The sequence below is a fragment of the Camarhynchus parvulus genome, chromosome 2 (assembly GCF_901933205.1).
Source record: "Camarhynchus parvulus chromosome 2, STF_HiC, whole genome shotgun sequence".
NCBI lineage: Eukaryota > Metazoa > Chordata > Aves > Passeriformes > Thraupidae > Camarhynchus > Camarhynchus parvulus.
In genome coordinates this window covers 151,269,168-151,290,860 of record NC_044572.1, presented here as the reverse complement: position 1 = coordinate 151,290,860, position 21,693 = coordinate 151,269,168, and the positions used below count along the sequence as shown (strand labels likewise).

At 50.7% G+C, this 21,693-nt stretch overlaps 2 protein-coding genes across 2 annotated transcripts; both read right to left on the bottom strand.

Annotated features, from left to right (window-relative positions):
* Positions 1 to 1,525: 1,525 nt before the first annotated feature.
* LOC115917101 (NAD(P)(+)--arginine ADP-ribosyltransferase 2-like) lies at positions 1,526 to 2,771 on the bottom strand. The gene is made up of 2 exons (XM_030970836.1): positions 2,030 to 2,771; positions 1,526 to 1,611 (listed from the first exon to the last, which is right to left on the bottom strand). The coding sequence occupies exons 1-2, from the start codon at positions 2,769 to 2,771 to the stop codon at positions 1,526 to 1,528; spliced, it is 828 nt and encodes a 275-aa protein (XP_030826696.1).
* A 14,349-nt stretch (positions 2,772 to 17,120) lies between these two features.
* LOC115912988 (erythroblast NAD(P)(+)--arginine ADP-ribosyltransferase-like) lies at positions 17,121 to 17,905 on the bottom strand. The gene is given in 3 exon segments (XM_030964806.1): positions 17,121 to 17,571; positions 17,573 to 17,608; positions 17,727 to 17,905. Coding segments are annotated over 3 exon segments (666 nt in total).
* Positions 17,906 to 21,693: the final 3,788 nt, after the last annotated feature.

Genomic DNA, 21,693 nt, shown 5'->3' with positions numbered 1-21,693 from the left:
GGCCTCCCGAGCAACAGGCTTTCCCTATTCCAAGCTGCTCAATGCCAGGGGCAGAGGTACATGCCCAACCTCCACGTGTCCCTGACAACCCTGACAGCCAGGGCCATTTGGTGGCAACAATACAGAAGGGGGAGAGGCAGGCTATGGAGAGAACAGAGGGTATCCGAAACAGAAGCCACAATAAAATAATCATACCTCAACATAACTTCTCTTAACATATGAACACAATATTCATCCTTAATTCTGAGAGCCAATCATCATTATACCATCTATACCAAAGCTGTGGCTGCCCCACTCCTGGAAGGGTCCAAAGCCAGGCTGGGCCGATCATGGAGCAGCCTGGCCCAGAGAAGGATGTCCCTGTCCATGGCAGGGCTGGCGCCAGACGGCCTTTAAGGTCGCTCCATCCCAAACCATTGCAGAGCCCCCGGGGCCGCGATGGGGCGGGGCGGGGCGGGTGCTCGGCAGCGCCAGCAGCTCGTGCTGCCGCCTGCTGTTGGCACCCGGAACTGCAGCTGGGGGCAAAGCATGCGCAGTGCAACTGATTTCCTGCACTCGCTGCTGCCCTCCTGTGGACAATTCCCAAACCACAACTCCAGGCGATGAGCGGGTAAAGAGGGAAAATCCCTGAACAGCCCCCACCAGCTACCTCAGCCCTTCCTGGTGCTCCAGACCCTTCCCCAGCTTCCTCCCTTCTCTGGACACGCTCTGGCCCCTCCAGTCCTTTATGAGGGACTGCAGTGAGCAAGGAAAAAGGGAAAAATATTTATCCATCACCTCTTTGAATACTGAGGTTTGAAAAATAAAGCTTTGATTGGCCTCCAACAAAAACGCCAGAAACTGCTTTATTTTAGGAAATTAGGAGCTCTGCAGGAATAAGGAAAATAAACGTTAAAGGAGCTGTAGCGGATACATCAGGCAAGCCAGCAGCAAATTTTGGTAAACTTTTAATACAACAGGCAAGCAAGTATCAAATTTCTGATAAACTTTAGATACACCAGGTGAGCAAGGATCCAGTTTTTGACACATTTTTTTTACACCAGATGAGTAAGCAGCAATTTATTGATACATCAGGCTAGGCAGCCAAGGAGCGTTAGCAGGTGGCTGTGACACTGTCACTCCCAAACCCCTCTATTGGGAAATGCCCAAGCAGCCCCAGGCACTGCCCAGTCTCTGCTCTCCAGGCTGTCTTGCGCTCTCCTGGCTGCTCCAGCCCCACCTCCACGCTGGTCCTGCTGCCCTCGCATCGCTCCCTCACTGGGCAGCTCTCAGAGGGGCTTGCCCTGGATAGATGCCTTGAAACAGTCACCGTGGTGGCCACAGTGGCAATAATGGCCACAATGACCACAATGGTAACAATGGCCACAGTGGCAATAATGGCCAAAGTGGTCACAGTGGACAAATTGACCACAGTGGCCATAATGGCCTCGGTAGCCTTGGTGGCCTCTGGGGGTCCCGGTGGCCTTCATGATCATGGTGGCCACAGTGGCCCCCAGGACCACAGTGACCCTGGGGGCCTTGTGGCTCAGAGGGTTCCCATGGCCACTGCCATGGCCATGGTAGCCAGGAGAAGCCCCCCAAGGTGGAGTGAGTTCCTGGGGAGGCTCCCACCTGTGGGGACAAAGAGAGGGGTCAGGGGGATCATGGGATGAGAGGGTCAGGTGGGTCAGGAGGGCCTTTGGGGGAGGGACAGGGGTAATGGGGGGGCCCTGATGGTGTGGGATCAGACAGGGGCCATAATGAGGTCCCTTTCCCCTGTGCCCAACCATGGGTGGCCTTGTCCCCCAACCCCAGGGGTTGTTCTCAGCACTGGATGTCCCTGTCCCCCTCACCTGACACTGAGTGTCCCCATCCCCTGTGCCCAGCAATGGCTGTCCCTGTCCTTGTCCCCAGCTCTGGGTGTCCTGCCTCCCAGCCACAGTGGGTGTCCCTGTCCCCTCTGGGCCATGGGTGTCCCCAGCACTGTGTGTCCTTGTCCCCAACTCTCACTGAGTGTCCCCATCCCCCCAGATTGTTCCCAAGATGTCACCTCGCAGCCACTCGCAGTTGTACTTGCTGGAGTTCCCAGTGGAGCGAAACTCAATCTGCACCTTCTTCCCTTCCCTGGTGACTTTGGTGACCTCAAAGGTCTCGAAGGGTGGGATCAGCACCTCCTTCTCGCTTTCATTGAAGGAGAAGTTGTGGATGTCGGCTCCATGGCACGTGTGCACCTCAAACATTGTGTCTGTCCCATAACCCTGGGCCACTGTTCTGTCCAGCGATGACGAAGCGAATTGACCAAAGCGGACTTTGTCACCAGGTGTCACATTGAACTGGACCGTCCTCACCCCACGGAACACATCTGGACACTCATCGGGACGTCTCAGCTTCTGGAGGGCCTGGGTCAGCAGGAAATGCAGTGTTTTGAAGTGGAACTTGTCCCGGTATTCCTGGCGGGAGCGCCCAGCCTCACGCACGGCTGGGTTGAACTGCTTGTGCACGTCCAGCATCGTGTAGGCCATGAGGGCGATGGCCTGGGCTGGGGACAGAGGCGATGAAGAAGAGCTCCGCTTCTGCCACTCGGCCGTGGCCTTCACCCAGGCCTGGGAAAACTCCTTGTTCTCCTGGAACTCGGAGCCGTTGAGGCCCGGCAGGGCCTCAGTCATGGCAGGGCCACAGTTGAGGTACTGGTCATCAAAGGAGTTCTGTGCCATGTCCAGGGGCACCACCTTGATGGCTGCAGTGGCCACGGTCATTGCCAGCAGTGCCAGGATCTGAGCCAAGGGGGCCATGGAGAAGAGAGGCCACAGGGACCAGTGTGGGACACTGGGGGACACAGAGGGGACACAGAGGTCAGACTGTGTGACACAGGGTGGACACTGGGGGACACCAGGGGATGCTGAGGGAACACTGATGGGGCACCAGGGGACACTGATGGGACACAGGGCATGCTGAGGGCCGTGGCGGAACATGGGGAGGCTTCCCTGGGGAGGGGCTGTGGAGGGACAGTGGGGTCAGTCCAGGGACGGAAGACAGCCCTGGCTAGGAGATCCCAGGATGTTTCCTGGGACACTAATCCCAAATCCTGGGGTCATTCCTGGTGGCCCTGGTGTCCTCCAGTCCCCCCAGGGACCCCAATCCCACTCCTACTGTTTTGGGTCATTCCCCTGGGGTCCCTTCAGCCCCCCCCCAAGACCCCAACCCAAATCTGGGGTCACTTTCTGAACCCCCAGTGTCCCTCTCAGCCCAGCCCTAGACCCCAATCCCACTCCCAGTCTGGTGTCCCCTTTTGGGGTTGTTGGAAATGATACACCCCAGGACCACAATCCAAATGCAGGGATCACCCCCTGCCCCCTGCAGTGTCCTCCAGCCCTCCCATGGCCCCAGTCACACCCCCAGTTCCCCCCTGCTGCACCCCAGAGCTCTGTGAACCACAGTCCCATGTCCCCCAGTGTCCCCCCAGTGTCCCCAGGGCCCCAGTCCTGATGCCAAGGTTCCCTCTCTCGCCCTCCAAGTGTCCCCTGGAGTGCCCCCAGCCCCTGATACCAAAATCAGCCAGAGTGAACTCCCTGATAGAACTGGAGGTATCAGAAAGCCGCAATTCTTTATCAGCTTGGACTCACAGCAGATCTCTCCTGGTCCTGCACATCAGGGGGGACTTTGCCACATCTATCCACCGTAATTATAAATAGTTATTAAAATGGGCTTCTTAGCTAATACAAAACCAGCACATTTCCTGTAAATAAGTGCCACTGCTCCGCCTCTCTCTGAGAATTCTTTTCTTTTTCTGGAGAATTCCTAAGAAGTCATCTGGAGATCATTTTCAGTAATTGCCCCAATATTCCAGATGTCATCACCCAAACTTCCACTTTTGGCAGGCGCTGCTCCTTCTGTGTTACAGAACTTGTCAAAAACCCCTCTAAAGTTCCCCATTTTCTCTTTCTCCACTGCTTTGAGCCATGTTTATTGTCCTCTGTAAATACTTTTACATCCTTCCATCATTTTTGCCTTTCATACTTTAAGCTCTACCCAGCATCTTCATCATGTGAGGAAAAGCCACACTATGAAAAGCCAAGGGTCCACAAAGAGCCTTGAAACTTGATTCAAATAAAGGGACAGAGTTTCCACAGCCATATTCCCTGTGGGGTTTCTCTCTCGAGGTTTCGAAGGGTGCAGCCTCCTTTTATCCCAAACCCCTGGCCACATGTTTCCCTCTCCCTTTCCCCATTGGCTGAGGTACCAGGAAGGTGCAGCATTCCCAAACCACCTACCCCACATCCCCCTTGAAGCTGTCATGTTCTCCCAAAGTTCAGAAGTTCAGGCTGTCTAGGTTATGGAATTGACTTTGTGGGGACCAATTTCTTCTATTAGCTGAAAGTTCAGGTCTTCAAACTTTCTGGTCAAACCACCAGGGTTCTATGATAAACTTCATGTCATCTCATGCACAGATGTCAAGAACCATTTTGAAGACACTGACAACAAATTCTCCTAAAGACCCCCAACCCTCTGAGTCCTTTTTCAAAGACATCACCACCCATCTTTCCTATAAAATCCTTCCCTGTGACGGTGCTGATGCTCTGGCACAGGTTGCTCAGAGAAGCTGTGGCTGCCCCATCCCTGGCCGTGTCCATGGCCAGGCTTGGTGGGCCCTGGAGCAGCCTGGCCCATGGCAGGGCTGGCACTGGACGGGCTTTAAGGTCGCTCCATCCCAAACCATTGCAGAGCCCCCGGGGCCGCGATGGGGCGGGGCGGGCGCTCGTGCTGCCACCTGCTGTTGGCACCCGGAACTGCAGCTGGGAGCAGCGCATGCGCAGTGCCGCTGATTTCCCACGCTCGCTGCTGCCCTCCTGTGGACAATTCCTGAACCGCAACTGCCGGAATCCCCAAAACCCAGAATGGGTCAGGCTGGAAGGACCCAGAGCGGGCACCTGGCCCAACCTCCCTGTAGCAGGCAGGGACAGGCGTTTCGCAAGATATCGGGATGTCACGCGGAGATGCAGAAACCTCTCTCCCCCCTCTGTCCCCGATATCAATCACCCTTGGAATGTAGCCAAACTAGTACCCCCTTAACATAGAGATGCCAATAACCTTTTTCTTCTTATTTGGTCTTAGAGAGAACACTGCACGACCCCCTTCCTTACGTAGTGTACCCCTACCTATATAACCCCCTGAGATGTAAGAATAAACGCCTTTGACCGTCCACCACATTGGTGTCTGCGTGTGTCACTGGCCCGAGTGACCCATGAGGGAGTTGGGTTGCCGTGCTGTATTCTTTGAAACCAGATCACCCCTTACCGCTACAAGTGGTGCCGAAACCCGGGAATCGTCTCCACGGGTGACGGGATTCTCCTGGACAGAGACAGCGGCCACAGCGGCTGGAACGACTGTGGCGAGAGAAGGGGGACGCCCCGGGACCCGCGAGCCGAATGGAGGCGATAGCGAAGGTCGTAAGTTCGATGCATACACAATGGGGAATTAAGTGTGAGCTCAGGAATTTTACCCTTGCTGTGACAAGACTCCTAGAGCTTGGGGCTATTTCACGGCCCGTAGATATATTACATTCGGAGGTTTGGGATAAATGCACTGCCTCCTTGGCAGAGGATACTAAATCCACAGGCAGTGGAAAAAGCCTGAAGGCGTGGGGTAAGGTAGAAATCGCCCTATGCCAAGCATTAGAAGAACACGAGACGTGGGAGGCCGCGCGGTCACGTTTATTAGCCGTACCGAAGTTGGGGGTGGGTGCGGCGACACAGACCAGCCCCGAAAGCGAGCCGACCGAAAAAGAGATCATGCGGGGGCCGGGCGCGTTCCATCCCTCCCCGTGCCCGAGCCCAGATGCCCCGGAACCCTCAGGGTACCCCCCTGCCCTTCCGCGGGACCCGCCGAGTCCGAGACCCACCCCCTCGGAATCTCCCAGAAAAACCGCGGTTTCCCCTTCGGTCCCTTCCCCGCCGGTCGCCGATCCGATGCAAACGGCGGAACAACGCGCGCGGTCTTTCTGGGGAGAGCTCGCAGACGCGGCCCGGGGTGCCGAGGCGGCGGCGGGCGCGGGCGCGCCGGGAGCGGCGGCGCCGTTCCCACCGCCATATTCGTTTGAAAATGGCGCGGGCGAGCCGGGGGAGGGGCGGAGTCAGCGGGACCACGCCGCGAAAAGCCCGCGAACAAAGACAGACGCGGAAACGCATGCGCGGGAGGCCAGCGCGGAGCGCGCGTCCCGTCAGGGGCTGCAGACCCTGGCAAACGCGCCTGCGCGGGGAGGCGGCGGGGGGCGGACGCTCGCTTGGGAGCCGCGCCCCGTGCCACCACCATATAAGGGGGAGATCCCGCCCAGCGGGAGGCAGGGCAAGCCCAGGGGGGCGGGAGTGGGGCCGGAGCCGAACGAAAAGGCAGGGAGGACCGGAAGTCTGTCAGCAGTTTACTTCCGACTCTGAGTGGAGCCAGAGCTCCCCAGACCGCTCCGAAACCGGCAGCGACTTGGACGCGGAGAGAACAGAATTAATGCGGTTTCGGACGAAACCGAATAAAGCTAAAAATAAAACCGGGAATCAGCCACAGTACGAGCTCACTGACTGGGGAAAAATAAAAATAGCTTGTGCTGACTGGAAACCCGCGGAAACGGTGCACGCCTTTCCCGTAAGGGTCACGGGAGCCCAGGGAAACCAGCAAAGAACATACACTCCGGTAAACCCCAAAGAAGTTCAGGCGATTGTTAAGGCTATTTCAGAGAAAGGAATCAATTCAGCGGTAATTTCCACGCTCGTGGACGGCCTTTTTAGCAATGACGATCTGCTTCCTTTTGATATTGCGCAAATAAGCCGCATGCTTTTTGATGGGGCGGGACGAATAGTCTTTAAGCAAGAGTGGACAGACCATTGCGCAGTCTCACTAGCACAGACGGGGGGAGAGGGACAGCCACTCCACGGGTCCAGCTTGTCCCGGCTGTTGGGGAAACATGACGATGTGGCTACTCCACAAAGGTCACCGACATCCTGACCGGTGACGTGGAAGCCTTCCAGATAGACCGCTCAGCTGGGTCAGACTCAGACCCAATCCTTCGCATGTTAGAAGCTAGTCTCCTATCCCTGAACGAATCTAACCCTAACCTAACCGACTCCTGTTGGCTTTGTTATGATGTTAAACCCCCTTTTTATGAAGGAGTCGCTTTAGACACCCCCTTTAGATATTCTACAGCCAAAGCCCCTCACCAGTGCAGGTGGGACACCCCCCGCAAAGGAATTACCCTGAGTCAAGTCACAGGTTGGGGCAGATGCTTTGGTAATGCAACCCTAGCCAAGCGAAAGGGCGACGTCTGTACCGAAGTAGTCCAGCCCGACAAGAAAAATAATAAGTGGGCAGTCCCGTCTGCATCGGGGATGTGGGTTTGCCAGAGATCTGGAGTGAGTCCCTGTGTGTTCCTTGCCAAATTCAGTACCTCTAACGACTTTTGTGTCCAAGTTCTGATTGTTCCTAGGGTCCTGTACCACTCAGACGACGAGGTGTACCACCTGTTCGAGGAACCCAGCCGGCTCCACAAAAGAGAAATATTAACAGGTATAACTATCGCAATGCTGCTCGGCCTAGGAGCAGCCGGAACGGCGACAGGTGTCTCGGCCCTAGCAACTCAGCACCAAGGACTGTCACAGCTGCAGATGACCATTGACGAGGACCTGCAGAGGATCGAGAAATCTATCTCCTTCCTTGAGAAATCAGTCTCCTCACTCTCAGAAGTGGTCCTGCAGAACAGGCGAGATTGGATCTCCTGCTCATGCAGCAAGGAGGCCTGTGTGCCGCCTTGAAAGAGGAATGCTGCTTCTATGCAGACCACACGGGAGTCGTTAGGGACTCCATGGCAGAGCTCAGAAACAGACTGGCTCAGAGACAGAAAGACAGGGAAGCCCAACAGGGTTGGTTCGAGTCCTGGTTCAACCAATCACCTTGGCTGACCACCCTAATTTCTACCCTGGCAGGCCCATTGGTAATGCTGCTTTTAACTGTTACCTTCGGGCCATGCCTGCTGAATAAGCTAGTCTCATTCGTTCGAGCCTGCCTAGAGCGGACTAACATCCTGTTCGTGGGACGACAACAAATGCTGTGAATTCAACAGGGAACACTGCCAGTCGCAAGAAACTGGCCTGGCAAAAACTCAGGTTTCCCAAAACCCCTTTCCCTTGTCAAACCCCAACCTTCTACCTCGTGTTAGTGCCTATATATATACATATGACTACCTCAACCATTAGTGAAAGAGAGGGGGGCAGATGTAGCAGGCAGGGACAGGCGTTTCGCAAGATATCGGGATGTCACGCGGAGATGCAGAAACCTCTCTCCCCCCTCTGTCCCCGATAACAATCACCCTTGGAATGTAGCCAAACTAGTACCCCCTTAACATAGAAATACCAGTAACTTTCCAATCCTTACTAAGCATCGTACGACCCCCTTCCTGACGTAGAGAAGCCCCTATGTATAAAACTCCCCGAATTGTAACATTAAAGGCCTTGGACCGTCCACCACATTGGTGTCTGCGTGTGTCACTGGCCCAAGTGACGCATGAGAGAGTTCGGTTGCCGTGCTGTATTCTTTGAAACCAGGTCACCCCTTACAGCTACACCTACACTCTGGAACAGAGATACCATCAAAGGAAATGAAATTGAAGGAGAAAAAAAACATTTGCAGGAAATTTAGTGACTGGTGACTACAAGAAAATGGACCAGGATTACATCTGCTGCAGTGCAAAGGACCAAAACAGGCCAAAACAAATCTCACAGATGTTGCAAAAGCAGGGGAAATACTCAAGGAGGAAGACACAGCTTGGAGGGGAAGATATCAGGGACATGCCATGGATACTTAAAAAAACAAAAAAAAATCTTTGCCAAAGTCAAAAGCCATGAAAAGCTCTGTATGCCAACAAGTGCAGGGACATGCAGCAAAGCATTCCCAATTCATCCCCATTGAAATCTTGCGAAACTGAAAACAAAGCCACACAAACACTCTGCAAGGGAGATATGATCAAATGAAATGCAATTGAAAAAAAGCCCAAAATCCCAAAAATCAAGACCCTTCCTGACTACAAGAAAATGGACCAGGATTACATCTGCTGCAGTGCAAAGGACCAAACCAGGCCAAAACTAACCTCACAGATGTTGAAAAATCAAGGAGTTAGACAAAACATCATGGGGAAGATATCAGGGACAGGGCATGGATACTTAAAAAAACAAAAAAAAATCTTTGCCAAAGTCAAAAGCCATGAAAAGCTCTGTATGCCAACAAGTGCAGGGACATGCAGCAAAGCATTCCCAATTCATCCCCATTGAAATCTTGCGAAACTGAAAACAAAGCCACACAAACACTCTGCAAGGGAGATATGATCAAATGAAATGCAATTGAAAAAAAGCCCAAAATCCCAAAAATCAGGACCCTTCCTGACTACAAGAAAATGGACCAGGATTACATCTGCTGCAGTGCAAAGGACCAAACCAGGCCAAAACTAACCTCACAGATGTTGAAAAATCAAGGAGTTAGACAAAACATCATGGGGAAGATATCACGGACAGGGCATTGATACTTAAAAAAACAAAAAAAAATCTTTGCCAAAGTCAAAAGCCATGAAAAGCTCTGTATGCCAACAAGTGCAGGGACATGCAGCAAAGCATTCCCAATTCATCCCCATTGAAATCTAGCTTAAAACTGAAAACAAAGCCACACAAACACTCTGCAAGGGAGATATGATCAAATGAAATGCAATTGAAAAAAGCCCAAAATCCCAAAAAATCAGGAGCCTTCCTGACTACAAGAAAATGGACCAGGATTACATCTGCTGCAGTGCAAAGGACCAAACCAGGCCAAAACTAACCTCACAGATGTTGAAAAATCAAGGAGTTAGACAAAACATCATGGGGAAGATATCAGGGACAGGGCATGGATACTTCAGACAAAACCAGAAAATTGCCTAGAGTTGAAAGCCATGTCAAGGCCTGAGTGCCAACAAGTGCAGGGACATGGAGCAAAGCTTGCCAAAATTGATCCCCGCTGAAGGCCAAAACACAAAAGAAGGACTTCCCTACACTCTGGAACAGAGATACCATCAAAAGGAAATGAAATTGAAGGGAAAAAAAAAAAATTTGCAGGAAATTTAGTGACTCTGGTGACTACAAGAAAATGGACCAGGATTACATCTGCTGCAGTGCAAAGGACCAAAACAGGCCAAAACAAATCTCACAGATGTTGCAAAAGCAGGGGAAATACTCAAGGAGGAAGACACAGCTTGGAGGGGAAGATATCAGGGACATGCCATGGATACTTAAAAAAACAAAAAAAAATCTTTGCCAAAGTCAAAAGCCATGAAAAGCTCTGTATGCCAACAAGTGCAGGGACATGCAGCAAAGCTCCCAATTCATCCCCATTGAAAAAAAATCTTAATAAACTAAAACAAAGCCACACAAACACTCTGCAAGGGAGATATGATCAAATGAAATGCAATTGAAAAAAGCCCAAAACCCAAAAATAGGACCCTCCTACTACAAGAAAATGGACCAGGATTACTCGCTGCAGTGCAAAGGACCAAACCAGGCCAAAACTAACCTCACAGATGTTGAAAAATCAAGGAGTTAGACAAAACACATGGGGAAGATATCAGGGACAGGGCAGGATACAAAAACAAAAAAAAGTAAAGCCATGAAAAGGCCTGTATGCCAACAAGTGCAGGGACAGCAGCAAAGCTCAATTCATCCCCATTGAAAACCAACTCAGGGAGATAATCTGAAATTGAAAAAAAAAAATGAACTTATACAAAAATAACAGAACAATAAGATGTTAAAAATAAGTAGAAAAACATGGGGAAGATATGGGACAGGATTGATATTAAAAAAAAAAAAATCTTTGCCAAAGTCAAAAGCCATGAAAAGCTCTGTATGCCAACAAGTGCAGGGACATGCAGCAAAGCATTCCCAATTCATCCCCATTGAAATCTTGCGAAACTGAAAACAAAGCCACACAAACACTCTGCAAGGGAGATATGATCAAATGAAATGCAATTGAAAAAAAGCCCAAAATCCCAAAAATCAGGACCCTTCCTGACTACAAGAAAATGGACCAGGATTACATCTGCTGCAGTGCAAAGGACCAAACCAGGCCAAAACTAACCTCACAGATGTTGAAAAATCAAGGAGTTAGACAAAACATCATGGGGAAGATATCAGGGACAGGGCATGGATACTTCAGACAAAACCAGAAAATTGCCTACAGTTGAAAGCCATGTCAAGGCCCGAATGCCAACAAGTGCAGGGACATGGAGCAAAGCTTGCCAAAATTGATCCCCGCTGAAGGCCAAAACACAGAAGAAGGACTTCCCAACACTCTGGAACAGAGATACCATCAAAGGAAATGAAATTGAAGGAAAAAAAAAAAAATTGCAGGAAATTTAGTGACTCTGGTGACTACAAGAAAATGGACCAGGGCTACATCTGCTGCAGTGCAAAGGACCAAAACAGGCCAAAACAAATCTCACAGATGTTGCAAAAGCAGGGGAAATACTCAAGGAGGAAGACACAACTTGGAGGGGAAGATATCAGGGACATGCCATGGATACTTAAAAAAACACAAAAAAATCTTTGCCAAAGTCAAAAGCCATGAAAAGCTCTGTATGCCAACAAGTGCAGGGACATGCAGCAAAGCATTCCCAATTCATCCCCATTGAAATCAACGTTTCCCTTATCAAAGTGAAACTGAAAACAAAGCCACACAAACACTCTGCAAGGGAGATATGATCAAATGAAATGCAATTGAAAAAAAGCCCAAAATCCCAAAAATCAGGACCCTTCCTGACTACAAGAAAATGGACCAGGATTACATCTGCTGCAGTGCAAAGGACCAAACCAGGCCAAAACTAACCTCACAGATGTTGAAAAATCAAGGAGTTAGACAAAACATCATGGGGAAGATATCAGGGACAGGGCATGGATACTTCAGACAAAACCAGAAAATTGCCTACAGTTGAAAGCCATGTCAAGGCCTGAATGCCAACAAGTGCAGGGACATGGAGCAAAGCTTGCCAAAATTGATCCCCGCTGAAGGCCAAAACACAGAAGAAGGACTTCCCAACACTCTGGAACAGAGATACCATCAAAGGAAATGAAATTGAAGGAAAAAAAAAAAAATTGCAGGAAATTTAGTGACTCTGGTGACTACAAGAAAATGGACCAGGATTACATCTGCTGCAGTGCAAAGGACCAAACCAGGCCAAAACAAATCTCACAGATGTTGCAAAAGCAGGGGAAATACTCAAGGAGGAAGACACAACTTGGAGGGGAAGATATCAGGGACATGCCATGGATACTTAAAAAAAAAAAAATCTTTGCCAAAGTCAAAAGCCATGAAAAGCTCTGTATGCCAACAAGTGCAGGGACATGCAGCAAAGCATTCCCAATTCATCCCCATTGAAATCTTGCGAAACTGAAAACAAAGCCACACAAACACTCTGCAAGGGAGATATGATCAAATGAAATGCAATTGAAAAAAAGCCCAAAATCCCAAAAATCAGGACCCTTCCTGACTACAAGAAAATGGACCAGGATTACATCTGCTGCAGTGCAAAGGACCAAACCAGGCCAAAACTAACCTCACAGATGTTGAAATATCAAGGAGTTAGACAAAACATCATGGGGAAGATATCAGGGACAGGGCATGGATACTTCAGACAAAACCAGAAAATTGCCTACAGTTGAAAGCCATGTCAAGGCCTGAATGCCAACAAGTGCAGGGACATGGAGCAAAGCTTGCCAAAATTGATCCCCGCTGAAGGCCAAAACACAGAAGAAGGACTTCCCAACACTCTGGAACAGAGATACCATCAAAGGAAATGAAATTGAAGGAAAAAAAAAATTTGCAGGAAATTTAGTGACTCTGGTGACTACAAGAAAATGGACCAGGATTACATCTGCTGCAGTGCAAAGGACCAAACCAGGCCAAAACAAATCTCACAGATGTTGCAAAAGCAGGGGAAATACTCAAGGAGGAAGACACAGCTTGGAGGGGAAGATATCAGGGACATGCCATGGATACTTAAAAAAAAAAAAAATCTTTGCCAAAGTCAAAAGCCATGAAAAGCTCTGTATGCCAACAAGTGCAGGGACATGCAGCAAAGCATTCCCAATTCATCCCCAAGATTTGCGTTTCCCTCTCGAAGGAAATAACATTTCCTTAGAAAACTGAAAAAACAAAGCCACACAAACACTCTGCAAGGGAGATATGATCAAATGAAATGCAATTGAAAAAAAGCCCAAAATCCCAAAAATCAGGACCCTTCCTGACTACAAGAAAATGGACCAGGATTACATCTGCTGCAGTGCAAAGGACCAAACCAGGCCAAAACTAACCTCACAGATGTTGAAAAATCAAGGAGTTAGACAAAACATCATGGGGAAGATATCAGGGACAGGGCATGGATACTTCAGACAAAACCAGAAAATTGCCTACAGTTGAAAGCCATGTCAAGGCCTGAATGCCAACAAGTGCAGGGACATGGAGCAAAGCTTGCCAAAATTGATCCCCGCTGAAGGCCAAAACACAGAAGAAGGACTTCCCAACACTCTGGAACAGAGATACCATCAAAGGAAATGAAATTGAAGGAGAAAAAAGAAAATTTGCAGGAAATTTAGTGACTCTGGTGACTACAAGAAAATGGACCAGGATTACATCTGCTGCAGTGCAAAGGACCAAACCAGGCCAAAACAAATCTCACAGATGTTGCAAAAGCAGGGGAAATACTCAAGGAGGAAGACACAACTTGGAGGGGAAGATATCAGGGACATGCCATGGATACTTAAAAACAAAAAAAATCTTTGCCAAAGTCAAAAGCCATGAAAAGCTCTGTATGCCAACAAGTGCAGGGACATGCAGCAAAGCATTCCCAATTCATCCCCATTGAAATCTTGCGAAACTGAAAACAAAGCCACACAAACACTCTGCAAGGGAGATATGATCAAATGAAATGCAATTGAAAAAAAGCCCAAAATCCCAAAAATCAGGACCCTTCCTGACTACAAGAAAATGGACCAGGATTACATCTGCTGCAGTGCAAAGGACCAAACCAGGCCAAAACTAACCTCACAGATGTTGAAAAATCAAGGAGTTAGACAAAACATCATGGGGAAGATATCAGGGACAGGGCATGGATACTTCAGACAAAACCAGAAAATTGCCTACAGTTGAAAGCCATGTCAAGGCCTGAGTGCCAACAAGTGCAGGGACATGGAGCAAAGCTTGCCAAAATTGATCCCCGCTGAAGGCCAAAACACAAAAGAAGGACTTCCCTACACTCTGGAACAGAGATACCATCAAAGGAAATGAAATTGAAGGAGAAAAAAAAATTTGCAGGAAATTTAGTGACTCTGGTGACTACAAGAAAATGGACCAGGACTACATCTGCTGCAGTGCAAAGGACCAAACCAGGCCAAAACAAATCTCACAGATGTTGCAAAAGCAGGGGAAATACTCAAGGAGGAAGACACAGCTTGGAGAGGAAGATATCAGGGACATGCCATGGATACTTAAAAAAACAAAAAAAAATCTTTGCCAAAGTCAAAAGCCATGAAAAGCTCTGTATGCCAACAAGTGCAGGGACATGCAGCAAAGCCTTCCCAATTCATCCCCATTGAAATCGCAAGATTTCGTTTCCCTTCCCGAAAGGAAATAACATTTCCTTTCGGGAAGGGAAACGAAATCTTGCGAAACTGAAAACAAAGCCACACAAACACTCTGCAAGGGAGATATGATCAAATGAAATGCAATTGAAAAAAAGCCCAAAATCCCAAAAATCAGGACCCTTCCTGACTACAAGAAAATGGACCAGGATTACATCTGCTGCAGTGCAAAGGACCAAACCAGGCCAAAACTAACCTCACAGATGTTGAAAAATCAAGGAGTTAGACAAAACATCATGGGGAAGATATCAGCGACAGGGCATGGATACTTCAGACAAAACCAGAAAATTGCCTAGAGTTAAAAGCCATGTCAAGGCCTGAATGCCAACAAGTGCAGGGACAATGGAGCAAAGCTTGCCAAAATTGATCCCCGCTGAAGGCCAAAACACAGAAGAAGGACTTCCCTACACTCTGGAACAGAGATACCATCAAAGGAAATGAAATTGAAGGAGAAAAAAAAATTGCTGTAGCAGGCAGGGACAGGCGTTTCGCAAGACATCGCGATGTCACGCGGAGATGCAGAAACCTCTCTCCTCCCTCTGTCCCCGATAACAATCACCTTTGGAATGTAGCCAAACTAGTACCCCCTTAACATAGAGATGCCAGTAACCTTTTTCTCCTTATTTGGTCTTAGAGAGAACACTGCACGACCCCCTGCCTTACGTAGTGTACCCCTACCTATATAACCCCCTGAGATGTAAGAATAAACGCCTTTGACCGTCCACCTCATTGGTGTCTGCGTGTGTCACTGGCCCGAATGACCCATGAGGGAGTTGGGTTGCGGTGCTGTATTCTTTGAAACCAAGTCACCCCTTACCGCTACACCTCCCAGCTCACACAGTGTCATCTCTGAGCACAGGATTGGGTTCAGAGCACTACAGAACAGGACACAGCACTGGACAGAGCTGGACGCAGCACTCCTGATGTGCCTCCCTGGGCACGATCACTCCCTGACCTCCTGGGCTCACTCTTCCCAACACCCTCTGGATCCCCCCTGGCCCCAGGCCACACAGCCAGCTCCACTGGTCACCCACCAACACCCAGGTCATTTTCCAGAGCTGTCCCAGCAGGTCCCGTCCTGCCACGATGGGCACTGGGGACAATCCCTCCCTAGGGACACGACCTGCCCTTGCCCTCTTGAACCTCCCAATTTCCAGCTTTTAACGTCCCCCTGAAGTGCAGGATGTGGCAGGATGCTCTGTCTGGAATGTGCCCAAGGGTCAATGCCCCATTTGTGGCCATCATGGCTGCATTGAGACTTGTCTTGTGCTCATTTTGGTGCTGAATTGGGCTAAAACCAGCCCGAATCCCCAGACCCCAAGTTGAGAACAGAGGATGAAGCACCAGAGCTGGCCATGGCCATCCATCAGCTGACCCTGGGAATGTCCAGTCCCCTCTCAGACAGAGATTCCTCTCCCCTATTCCTGCTTGCAATGAAATGTGTGTGACATTCCTCCTTTAGGAAGTGGATGCTCCCCAAGGATCCTCCTGGAGGTTGAGGGAAAGAGACAGTCCCTTGAGTTGGTGTGTGGAGTGACATCGAGCCCTGCTTAAGAATGGTCCCTTCTTGCTGGCTTTTTCAGAATTCTTTAATGGAATTGTTTTGGTAGAATAGTTTAATGGAATTGTTTGCACAATGACCTTGGTTGCCACACTGGCCAGGGTGGCTGTGGTAGCCTTGTGGCTGAGGGTGTCTTGGTGATCATGGTGGCCACAGTTGCCACAATGACCACAGTGACCTTGGTGGCCTTGGTAGCCTCGTGGCTCAGACAATCCTAGTGGCCACTGCCAGGGCTGTGGTGGTCATGAGGAGTCCTCCGAGGTGGAAGGGGGCCCTGAGGATGCTCCCATCTGGAGGACAAAGAGGGGCATCAGGGGGACCATCAGGGGAGTGAGGGGGTCAGGCATGGCCATAATGGGGGGTTAGGGGTAACAGGCAAGATGAGGGCCATGAGGTGACAGGTGACAAGGTGTCAGGGGGGAACACAAGGGGTTACGGGGGCCAGGGAGGTCAGGGGAGTCATTGTAGGCTTAGGGGTGACAGAGGTCAAGGGGAGTCAGGGATTGCCATGGGGGGTTTCAGGGGGTTACAGGGGGGTTACAGGGTTTCAGGGAGTGCCATGGGGACGTCCTGACCCACCCATGTTCTGTACACAGCATCCATCCCCACAGCACTGTCTTTATCAGAGAGAGACAGGGTTGGTACCATGGGGGGTCCCTGTCTCTGTCCCTGTCCCTTGTCCCCTGGCATGTGTGTTCCTGTCCCTGCTCCCTCCCAGAAGTGGGGGTCCCTATCCCTGTTCCCCGTCATGTGTGTTCCCATCCCTGTGCCCACAATGAGCGTCCCCAAACTTGGTGTCCCCCAGACCAGGGTATCCTTGTCCCCCCACACACTATGGGTGTCCCTGTCCCCCATCCCCAGTGAGTGCCATTATCCCCTGTGCCTTATCATGGGTGTCCCCGTTCCCCCAGGCTGTCACCTGAAGTGACAGCTCCCAGCCACTCGCAGTTGTATTTGCTGAAGGTCCCAGTGGAGCGGAACTGGATCTGTTTCTTGTCCCCTTCCCGAGTGTATTGGGTGACCTTGAAGGTCTCAAAGGGTGGGATCAGCACAATCTTAACTTCTGGGTGTTCGGTGAAAATCTGGATTTCCACACCATGGCACGTGTGCAGCTCTAGCATTGTGGAACTAGAGCACTCGCCAATTGGTTTGCTTGGGAACACCGGCACGAATAGACCGAACCGAACGGTGTCACCGAGCTGTGCCTCCAACGGGGTTTCACACGCCTTCAGGAACGCATCCCAACACTGCCCTTTCTGAGCGTCCCTCAGAGTGGCCAGGGCATCGGTCAGCAGGAAATGCAGCGTTTTGAAGTGGAAGTTGTCCCGGTATTCCTTGGGAACGCCCAACCATGTGCACAGCATCATTGAACATGCTGGTGGTCAGTCATTGTGAAGGCTATGATGGCGGTGGCCTGGTCTGGGGACAGAGGGGACACAGGGGGGCCCCAACTCCGCCACTCGGCTGCAGCCTTTACCCAAACCTCAGCAAACTTCTTGTTCTGCTTGAACTCCAACCCGCTGAGGGCCAGCAATGCCTCCTTCATGGCAGGGCCACAGCCCTGGTACTGGTCATCAAAGGAGTCCGGGGCCATGTCCAGGGGGATCACATCAACAGCTGTGGTGGCCATGGCCATTGCCAGCAGTGCCAGGGTCTGAGCCAGGGGGGCCATGGTGGGGAGAGGCCACAGGGACGAGGGTGGGACACTGGAGGACAAAGAAGGGACATGGGGGAGGCACAGGGAGGGTTCCTCAGTGAGGAACTGGGGAGGGGAGTGGGGTCAGCCCAGAGGGAAGGGAGGCACTCCTGGCCAGCAGACTCCTGGGCATGTCTGGGGTCCCTGATCCCAAATCCTGGGGTTACTTGTGCCTCCCCCATGCCCCCCAGCCCCAGAGACCCCAATTCCAATCCATGTCCTCCAGGACCCCCATAAGCTGAATCCTACTCCCATGGCTACAAGTCCCCTCAGCTCCAGCAGGATCCCAACCCAAATCCTGGGGTCACTCCCTGAGCCCCTCAGTGTCTCCCTCGGCTCATCCCCATACCCCAATCCCACTCCTGTCCCCAATCTCTTCGGTGTCACCCCAGGACCTCAACCCAAATCCAGGCATCACCCTCTGCCCCCACAGTGTCTTTCAGGCCCCCCCATGACCCCAATCCCACTCCCACCATCCCATGTCCCCCCTCATTTTCCCCCAGAGCCCCCATTACCCCAGTCCCAGGCCTGTGACTCCCCCAGTGTCCCCCCATGTCCGCAATTCCAATCCCTCAATCCCGTGCCCCCCTCAAGTGTCCCCAGGGGTCCCCCCAGCCCCTATACCAAAATCAACCGGAGTGAAGTCCCAGATGGATCTGGAGGTATCAGGAAGCCAGAGTTCTTTATCGGCTCAGACTCACAGCAGATCTCTCCTGGTCCTGCAGCTCAGTACGGACTTTGCCACAGGGTCTTTATCCACCACAATTGCGAATATTCATTATACTGTGTCCCTCACCTAGTACAGAAACGGCATCTTTCCTAGCAATAATTTGCATGGCTCCTCCTCTTTCTGGAAACCTTTTATGGTCCTGGAGAGTTCTAAAAATGAGTTTTCTCAGAAAACTTTTTCAAAGAAGTGAGCGTGTTACAGTCCAGGGCACATCAGCTTAGGGATTGAAAAATCCATCTGGGAAATAGACTTGCAATAAAGCTACACGAGAGGTTCCACAACAAAGCATCCTGGTGTTAATTCCTGAGCAAGGAATTTCACTGCCAGAGGTGAGGCCTGGATAGAGTTGGGCAGATTGAAAATTGGCTGCTTATCTAAAAGCTCGCAATAAAGAGGGTGGGTGGGTGGGTGGGTGAGAGGTAACTCTCAATAACCAGGTCAGCCCTCCCCAGCTGATGCTGCAATTTGTAAAGGAGAAAAGCACCAGCAAAGATCTGGGGATTTGATGAGATGGGGACAGGTCTGCGGCCCCAGATCCTCAGTGTCTTTAGGACAAAATTGTCAGGCCTGTTACAGAGCAATGCCTGATGTGCTTTCAAAAGAACCCTTTGAATTCAAAACCATCCCCTCCAGGCATCACTGAAAGAGGAAACACTCCTGGGGATTACTGGCAAGTGAATTTTCTGAGCTACCACACCAACATGGGCTCAGGTGTCTCCTGGTGTTGGTGGATTCCTTTTTTGGGGCTCCAGAACTTCTCCTGCCACACCAACAAGGCCAGGGAAGTCACCCAGGCACTCCCCCAAGAGATCATCCCCAGGCTCAAGGTGCCTGCAGGGATGTCTGTTGAGGGATTTTTGCAGGAAAATGGACACAGTGCCCAAGCCAGTCTTTATAGGGTCTGAGTAGAATTTCACATTGTCGCCGATAGCTCAAAAACAGGAAGAGCCTGCTCAGGAGAAAAACAAGTCCAGGATGTGGGGCATGCTAAGAAGACGGAGCAAAAAACCACAGCAGAGCACATGAAGGCAAAACAATAAACCACAGTGAGACGCATGAAGAAAGAAGACTGACCAATGAGCTGAAGGCTTGAGACGCATGAAGAAAGAAGACTGACCAATCAGCTGAAGGCTTGAGATGCGTGCACAGATAGCCTGAACCAATCATGCATTAGCCTGAGGCTCGTGAACAGTAGAACAAAGAATAAATGCAGTTTGTTCTTGCAGTAAATTTGACTTCACTTGATCATATTGATCATGGCGTGATGTCCCATTGCTGATCCTCCGCAGATGGCATCTGATAGGGGACCCCAGGTGGTATCTGAGGTGTGACTGCAACTCAGTGAGCAGTGGGGAGTGGGACTGGGGGGAACCTGGGGGAACATGAGACGGTGGGACTGGGGACCTGAGGGGTGAGCAATAAGAGAGAGAATAGAAAGTTTGAGATCCCTGTCATGGTTTGACGCTGGCGCAATGCCAGTACCCCCATGAAAATACATTCTCCCTAGTGTCTACACTGAGATGTGACCAGAAATAGTGCAAAGCAGGCTCCAGCTTAGGAATAAAGGAAAAAAAACTTTATTAACTTACAATATGTAAAAGAAACACAGAACTCAGAATGAAAACCTTCCAAAAATATTCCTCCACATCCCCCCAATTTCCAACACATCACAGTAAGACAAAACCTTGGATTCTCAATTCAGTTAGCACCCCTCAGGTAATCAACTCTCAGTCCCTCACCACACTTCAGATAATCAACTCTCAATTCATCAAGAAGAGAGGAGTCCCTCTTGTGCCACAGGCTTCCCCTGGAAACACAGTTGAAACCTCTTGTGTTTCCATGTCACACGTGGCACCGCCTGGAGATAATTTGCCATCGTGACATCTTCCTTCCATGCCCAGTGCTCTCACTACTGTGCATGGACCAGGGCTGCTTCTAGGGTTCTCTTTTTAAGGATGCTTTGCCCAGTTCCATAAAAGCAACAGTCTCTCACTTTCAGGACATCAGTCCCCCCCAAATTCACCCCCTGGGGCCAAGTGGTGTCGAGAACAGAGATCTTTTTCTTCACTGAAGACAGGGGACACCACCCTCCTCACCCGTCGCCTCTGTTCACGCACTCCTTCACATAACATCACTGCACTCTCTTGGCTCTAAGGCATTGCCTTCCTCCAAATGCAGTCTCTGTGTCACAGGAAAAAATGGTTCTGTCCATGGCTATACAAGAAAAGTCCAGCCAAAGGCCACTCCATCACCTTCTCTCACCCAAGATTCTTCTCAACTTCTCTCGTGGCCCATTTTCTCTTATCTCATCTCTATTTCTCTTCTCATTCAACTCCAGGAGGATCAGCATTTGTAAGGTTTCCATCATCCAAGAAAAGGGTTAAAAATCTCAGGCTCTGCCTGTCCAGAACTCCCACGCTGCCCTGCCGGGCACCTTCTAGCTACTCCCCCCCTTCTCCTTCTCGGCCGGCTGTGCTATCAAATTTCAAGGTGGCACAAGCACAGACACTGTCTCTCTCTCTCTCCCTCTCCTGGGTGGATGGAAGGGGGGGGGTGGCTGCCCGATGCCTCTTGGTGCTCCTCCACCCTTCCATCCTCAGGGCCCTGGCTCACCTCACCTGGCTGCATGGCTTCCCCTGCCCAGCCCATGGCCGACGGGCAGGGGAGGTCTGACCTGTTTCACCGCCGGAACCCAAGAAAAAGTTTTCCTGGGAGATCTCTGCTTTTAACCCCCTGTGTTCTCAGAGGTGTATCCATGTCCTCAGTGGCCGCACCAGGTGCCAATATTCAAATCTGACCACCTATTGATTTGACCACAGCACCCCAAAAAACTCACTTCCTCTTAAACCAGGACACTGAGGTACCAGGATGGTGCAGCTGTCCCAAACCCCCTACCCCACATCCCCCTTGAAGCTGTCATTTTCTCCCAAAGCTCAGAAGTTCAGGGTGTCTGGGGTATGGAATAGACTTTGTGGAGACCCAATTCTTTTATTAGCCAAAAGATCAGGACACGTTCACTGGTGAGGTTCTGGAT